Consider the following 7500-nt stretch of genomic DNA (forward strand, 5'->3'; position numbering starts at 1 on the left):
TATCTGAGCTCACGGGAGACGGCTGGACTGAGGTTCTGCTTTAAACCCAGACAGGATGATGATGTTTTTCCCAGACTGAAGAAACGTTTGGGTAGCACTTTATTACGAAGGTCCCTTCTGAACAGTCTGTTGACGATAGATAACTAGCAGCTAGTCAGCTAGACGCTGTGTGATTAACGTCTCTATCGTGTCAAACCTAACCCTACAAGTCAACTAAAACTCGATATTTAGGTGCGACGTTCTTTAGAGTCAAAGGGACCTTTCAAATAAAGTGAAACCAACATTTATCAGTTTTTGAGCACTGAAGCGTGTTTATGACTGTGTAGCTGGAACATCGGACCCGCTCATATCATCTCCTTTTCCACTGAAGTCTATTTCTATCTGGAATACGGCCTGGATCTGCTCTTCAGACAGTATGAGTGGCTAAAGGAGGATCTACAGGTACACAAATACACCACTGGTGCTCTCAGAAAGCACTTCACACCAAAAATCACGTCCGTTTCTTCATCAGCGGTGAATGGGTGCCGTCGGAACGAGAGTCTGATCAAAACATCTGAATAATCCACAGTCCATCAGTGAACATCTGGAGAAGACAGAAGATCAAACTAATCCAGCATTGAGATGATTTGAACTCTAATAATAACGTAATAAAACCCTCGGGTGAAAAGGCTCATCAAAATCCAGTCATATATTAGTTTAGAGCTGTTTTCTAAACGCTGCTTGATTTCTCTCTTGATTCATACCAGAACACTTTTTCACTGAAGAAAGAGTTATTATAGATTATAGACCCATATTAGAGTTAAAATCATCTCAATGCTGGATTAGTTTGATCTTCTGTCTTCTCCAGATGTTCACTGATGGACTGTGGATTATTCTGATGTTTTGATCAGACTCTCGTTCCGACGGCACCCATTCACTTCCATTACTGAGACACACTTCTCCAGACCCGATGAAGACACACACTCCTCCTGATCTGAGCACTTTTCCTTTTTAACAGTTTTCCTGCAAAAATACAGAAATGTCTTTAAATGAAAGCATGCTGTATCTAGTTTCTTTTATGTAGTTTTAAGCAGAAGGGCGTAGCTCTTGAGTGAAGCTCAGTTTCTGGTCCTCGTCTTTGTGTGGTTCTCTCTGAAGGAGGCGAACCGTCCGGAGAACCGAGCTCAGCGGCCGTGGATCATCACGATGGGACACAGACCCATGTACTGCTCCGACGACGACGGGGACGACTGCACACACTTCCAGAGCTACGTACGTCGTCTGAACTCAGTCTCAGGATCTAACGAGGGACGCTGTCTGACCGCTCTGTCCTCTCGGTTTAGGTCAGACTCGGACGTAACGACACGGAGCCTGCTGCTCCTGGACTCGAGGATCTATTCTATCTGAATGGTAAGAGATCAGGAACGGCTCAGATTTGAGATTTTGATTGGTTTTGCTTCCATGTTCAAGATATTTATTGTCATCTGAACTAGATACAATCAAATGACATTGAATTTCTCCTCAAATAGATCAAATTGAATTGATGTTTTCTTTATACTCCATGATGGTACAGTACACTAGTTAACCGTAGTGAACACTATATACTGCATAATAACTATATACTAAGGTATATTACAGTGTTTATTACAGTCTATCAGTTCAATATAGTTATTAATACAGTATGCTGCAGCATTCATTAATAAAGTGTTGTAAAAATATGTACAGTATAATACACTTTAATAAAATTGCTTGCTAGAAATATTTTTTTTTTCATGTGAGTACTGAATTATTCCAAGTTTAAACTGAATGGGTCAGCAGGTGAAGAGTGTGTGTGTGTGTGTGTCTCTGTGTGTGTGTGTCTCTCTCTCTGTGTGTGTCTCTGTCTCTGTCTTTGTGTGTGTGTGCCTCTGTCTTTGTGTGTGTGTGTGTGTATCACTGTGTGTGTGTGTCTCTGTCTCTGTCTTTGTGTGTGTGTGTGTTTCTGTGTATGTGTCTCTGTGTGTGTGTGTGTGTGTGTGTGTGTATCACTGTGTGTGTGTGTGTGTGTGTGTCTCTCTCTCCCTGTGTTTCTGTGTATGTATATGTGTGTGTGTGTGTGTGTGTGTGTTTCTGTGTGTGTGTCTCTGTGTGTGTGTGTGTGTGTGTGTCTCTCTCCCTGTGTGTGTGTGTGTGTGTGTGTGTGTGTGTGTGTGTGTGTTTCAGGAGTGGATCTGGAGTTTCTGTGTGTGTCTGTGTGTGTGTGTGTGTGTGTGTGTGTGTGTGTGAGGAGTGGATCTGGAGCTCTGGGCTCATGAACACACGTATGAGAGACTCTGGCCTGTGTATAATTACAAGGTAAACACTGAACACTGATGTGAAAGCACTCCTTGATATAGAGTACCACAGTTCTCTGTCGGATGTAACTCTGTGTCTCTGTGTGTGTGTGTGTTCTGTGTGTGTGTGTCTGTCTGTGTGTGTGATGTAACTCTGTGTCTCTGTGTGTGTGTGTGTGTCTCTGTGTGTGTGTGTGTGTGTGTGTGTGTGTGTGTGTGTGTGAGTGTGTGTGTGTGTGTGTGTGTGTGTGTGTGTGTGTGTGTGTGTCTGTGTGTGTCTGTGTGTCTCTGTGTGTGTGTCTCTGTGTGTGTGTGTGTGTGTGTGTGTGTCTCTGTGTGTGTGTGTGTGTCTCTGTGTGTGTGTGTGTGTGTCTCTGTGTGTGTGTGTGTGTGTGTGTGTGTCTGTGTGTGTGTGTGTGTCTCTGTGTGTGTGTGTGTGTGTGTGTCTCTGTGTGTGTGTGTCTGTGTCTGTGTGTGTGTGTGTGTCTCTGTGTGTGTGTGTGTGTGTGTGTGTGTTGCAGTGTGTTTGTGTCTCTGTGTGTGTGTGCTGTTGCTGAACGGGAGCTCGTATGTGAATCCTAAAGCCCCCGTGCACATAATCACAGGTTCAGCTGTGAGTATAAGAATGAATCTATACACTGTGTATGGTTTATTAACCAGTATTTGACGCAGCGCGTGTAATTAGTGCTTATTTCCTTTCATTTTCCTCATATTCATTTCCTGCATTTAAAATATATTTATTTCATGCTTGGTGTACTACAAATACATTTTCATATTTATGTATTAAAATAAAATGCCCTTTAGTATACTAAACGGATATACTTCATAGCTGTACTTGAGGTTTTGTACTTAATTTACTTAGATTGAGCAGAAGTACAATTAAAGACATATTTAGTATGTTTTTAGTGTAAAAGTAAATATATGTAAATATCAGGGCTGTCGAGAGAAACACGACGGATTCATCCCTAACCCCCGAGACTGGAGCGCCTTCAGAAGCACAGATTACGGATACACACGCATGAGGATCATCAACAACACACACCTGTACCTGGAGCAGGTGTCTGACGACCAGGTGTGTGTCTGTGTGTGTCTGTGTGTGTGTCTGTCTGTGTCTGTGTCTGTCTGTGTGAGTGTGTCTGTGTGTGTGTGTGTGTGTGTGTGTGTGTGTGTGTGTGTGTGTGTGTGTCTGTCTGTGTGTGTGTCTGTCTGTGTGTGTGTGTGTGTGTGTGTGTCTGTCTGTGTGTGTGTGTGTCTGTGTGTGTCTGTGTGTGTGTCTGTCTGTGTGTGTGTGTGTGTGTGTGTGTGTGTGTGTGTCTGTGTGTCTGTGTGTGTGTGTGTGTGTGTGTGTCTGTGTGTGAGACACTTACTTGAGCGGTCTCTGACTGTGTGTGTCTGTCTGTGTCTGTGTGTGTGTGTGTGTGTGTGTGTGTGTGTGTGTGTGTGTGTGTGACACTGATTTGAGCTGTCTCTTACTCTGTGTGTGTGTGTGTGTGTGTGTGTGTGTGTGTGTGTGTGTGTGTGTGTGTGCAGTACGGTAGAGTGATTGATCAGATGCTGCTGGTGAAGGAGAAACACGGAGCAGACTCCTGGAGATGAACCCAGTCCTGAGTCTTCTTCATCCTCCGGTGGATCTGACCGGGAGCACAGGGACATGAGGGACACTTAAGTCTTAAATCATCTCTCCTCTGATGTCTGGTTAGTTCGGATAAAACAGAAAAATCTGGAATCTGAGGGTAAACTTCTTTAAAGTTGTTCAAAGGAAGTTTTGAGATGTTTACGGTTGGAAATTTACAAAACAATCTTCACTGAATATGATCCTAATATCCTAATGATTTTTGGCATAAAAGAAAAATGTATAATTTATTGTATAATTTCTAAATCAATTCTCTTCTGACTGCTGCTGTTCTCCAGAGACACTGGTTCTCCTTCAGGTTTCTTCTGGATCTTTAGATGGACTGGATACGGGTTAAAATGTCTTTCTATGATTGTATTTTAATATGCAGATAAAGTACTGTATTATATACTTTGATTTTTTTAAAGCCATGAGCTCTGTTCTAAAACCTCGTGAGCGTTTTAAACATCACATAAAGTCTGAAACACCATGCTGCCTTCTAAAGGGACGTTTACAAACTTCACTTAAAACCTTTATATATAATGCATTCTGGACATATTTTGATGCATTGATTATGTCTCGTAATGCACTGTATGAATAATATAAACCACAGTTCTAATACATTATAGTATTTTGTTAAAGGTATAGTGCGTTAAAACATGACAAACAAGCCTTAGCTTATTATAATGAAGAAGAAATGCATTACAATTTACATTAAATCTACTTTTATGATGCATTGCATAAGTGTTAACTTCAAATGCTGTTATGTTTTAGAAAATGCAAAAGTAGAAGTATACCGTATACGCATTGCAACAAAAGTGAGCCGTCAAGCGAGCAATAGAAACATTCATTTGGTTTCGGTGTGTTTTTGCATCTAGCTGCTATCATTAGCCTGAAGTGTGCTGTCTATGTAGTGCACTAGGGTTTGGAACAGAGTGAGGTGCTGCTGAAAGCTTGAATAAAAGGGTTCTGTCAGTAAGAGGTGTCTGTGTTTAGTGTTTTCTGGACGTGAGTCACGTGATACGGTTCCTGGAGCTGCTCGTTCCTCAGAGGAACTAGAACAATCAGAGCAGAACGTCTTCAGTTCATGAAGTCAAAAGCATTACATCTTCAACATCATTTCTGTCTAATATCAGAAGCATTTAGATTTGAAACGGTTTATAATTAAAACATGAACAATTAAGGATGAAAACTTCCCTTTGAATTCTGCTGATTTTTCAGAGACATCTGAGATCATGAAAGAAAAAAAAAAAATTGTAATAAAAAAATAAAATTAATGTTTGATTTGTTTTTTTTTTCTTTGAAGCAGTGCTAAAACAAAGCATTTATATTTATAGATTATCCTGACATATTATTCCATATGTTTCCAATGATCTACTGCAATACATTGCATACAAAATATGTTTTTTATATGTGCATTATATATGCTGTATGCTTATGTAAATTTATACCTAATAAATGCACAGTACACACACACATATATATATATATATCTATCATGTAAACCAAAAACCTTTTTTAGAAGTGATTAATCGTGATTCTTTTAAAAAGTCAAACCTGCAGAAAGCCTCTTTTTAGTGAATACACTATTTATTTAAAGAAGGAAAGCAGCAGCAGATCTTTTCAAAAAATAGTAAGGAATGCAGGGCGGGGCTTAATTCTATCTGTAAACTGCGGATTGGACGTTACGATGTGGGCGTGGCTCTCAAAAGGAGAGGCGGAGCAGAATGACTAGTGGATTATAAGAAAGGGGCGGGGCTTAAACTCAGCGATTGGAGAACTAGAATTTTGACCTTTGTTTTAATTTAAAAAAAGTTCAAAATATAAGGCATAATAGTTCACAATAACTTCTAAACAATGAGCACAGGTTGATTAGTTTCTCTGTGTTTACTTCACCGCCCGGAAAATATTCTCTCATAGCCGTTTATACCAAAACATTATTTCTGTGGGATATCAGTCATGAACAGAGGAACACAGATCACCCTAAAAAAGATCGAAAAGAGGTGAAAGCTTGACTAGTAGAAAGCCATGAGGCATATAAATATATATATTTACACAGAAATTCTATAAATGTTAACCAATGAAAGTCAGACATTGTTTTTCAACCATGCTTCAACAGAATTATTAAAAAAAAATAAACTCATGAAACAGACCTGGACAAAAATGATGGTACCCCTAACTTAATATTTTGTTGCGCAACCTTTGAGGCAATCACTGCAATCAAACGCTTCCTGTAACTGTCAATGAGACTTCTGCACCTCTCAGCAGGTATTTTGGCCCACTCCTCATGAGCAAACTGCTCCAGTTGTGTCCGTTTGAAGGGTGCCTTTTCCAGACTGCATGTTTCAGCTCCTTCCAAAGATGCTCAATAGGATTGAGGTCAGGGCTCATAGAAGGCCACTTTACAATAGTCCAATTTTTTCCTCTTAGCCATTCTTGGGTGTTTTTAGCGGTGTGTTTTGGGTCATTGTCCTGTTGCAAGACCCATGACCTCATGACTGAGACCAAGCTTTCTGACACTGGCTAGTACATTTCTCTCTAGAATTCCTTGATAGTCTTGAGATTTCATTGTACCCTGCACAGATTCAAGACACCCTGTGCCAGACGCAGCAAAGCAGCCCCAGAACATAACAGAGCCTCCTCCATGTTTCACAGTAGGGACAGTGTTCTTTTCTTGATATGCTTCATTTTTTCGTCTGTGAACATACAGCTGATGTGCCTTGGCAAAAACTTCTGATTTTGTCTCATCTGTCCACAGGACATTCTCCCAGAAGCTTTGTGGCTTGTCAACATGTAGTTTGGCATATTCCAGTCTTGCTTTTTATGATTCTTTTTTCAACAATGGTGTCCTCCTTGGTCGTCTCCCATGTAGTCCACTTTGGCTCAAACAACGCACGGATGGTGCGATCTGACACTGATGTTCCTTGAGCATGAAGTTCACCTTGAATCTCTTTAGAAGTCTTTCTAGGCTCTTTTGTTACCATTCGGATTAGGAATCTCTTAGATTTGTCATCAATTTTCCTCCTGCGCCACGCCCAGGAGGTTGGACTACAGTCCCATGGATCTTAAACTTCTGAATAATAGTGCAACTGTAGTCACATGAACATCTAGTTTATAAGAAATGGTCTTATAGCCTTTACCTTAACATGCTTGTCTATAATTTTCTTTCTGATCTCTTGAGACAACTCTTTCCTTTGCTTCCTCTTCCAAAAAGTTCACACCATATCACCAAACAACACATGATTACCTGGAGCCATATATATAGGCCCAATGGCTGAGCACAGGTTGATTAGACACTCTGTGTTTACTTAATTAGCCGGAAAATATTCTCTCATAGCCTTTTATACATTAAAACATTATTTCTGTGGGATATCAGTCATGAACATGCCTGAACACAGATCACCCTAAATAATCGAAAAGAGGTTGAAAGCTTGACTAGTAGAAAGCCATGAGAGGCATATATAGAATATATATATATTATATATATATATATATATATTATATATATATATATATATATTTATTTATTGACAAACAGAAACACACACACACACACATATATATATATACTTGAATACATAAAATTATTATTTGAAT

General features: G+C 40.0%; 1 protein-coding gene across 5 annotated transcripts in view; it reads left to right on the forward strand.

The window, feature by feature from the left end:
- The window catches only part of acp7 (acid phosphatase 7, tartrate resistant (putative)), a 13814-nt gene extending 8932 nt beyond the window's left edge, over positions 1-4882 (forward strand). For 4 of the 5 annotated variants that reach the window (XM_043232447.1, XM_043232445.1, XM_043232443.1 and 1 more), the window contains 4 exons: positions 327-441; positions 1138-1251; positions 1323-1389; positions 2246-2380. In XM_043232447.1, the coding sequence (XP_043088382.1) occupies positions 327-441; positions 1138-1251; positions 1323-1389; positions 2246-2331 (382 nt within the window). In that variant the 3' untranslated portion in view covers positions 2332-2380. Of the gene's footprint in view, positions 1-326; positions 442-1137; positions 1252-1322; positions 1390-2245; positions 2381-2842; positions 2905-3225; positions 3364-3821 lie in introns of those variants that run through there. The other variant, XM_043232448.1, reaches the window with a different exon arrangement.
- Positions 4883-7500: the final 2618 nt, after the last annotated feature.

This window comes from Puntigrus tetrazona, unplaced genomic scaffold (genome assembly GCF_018831695.1).
Source record: "Puntigrus tetrazona isolate hp1 unplaced genomic scaffold, ASM1883169v1 S000000528, whole genome shotgun sequence".
NCBI lineage: Eukaryota > Metazoa > Chordata > Actinopteri > Cypriniformes > Cyprinidae > Puntigrus > Puntigrus tetrazona.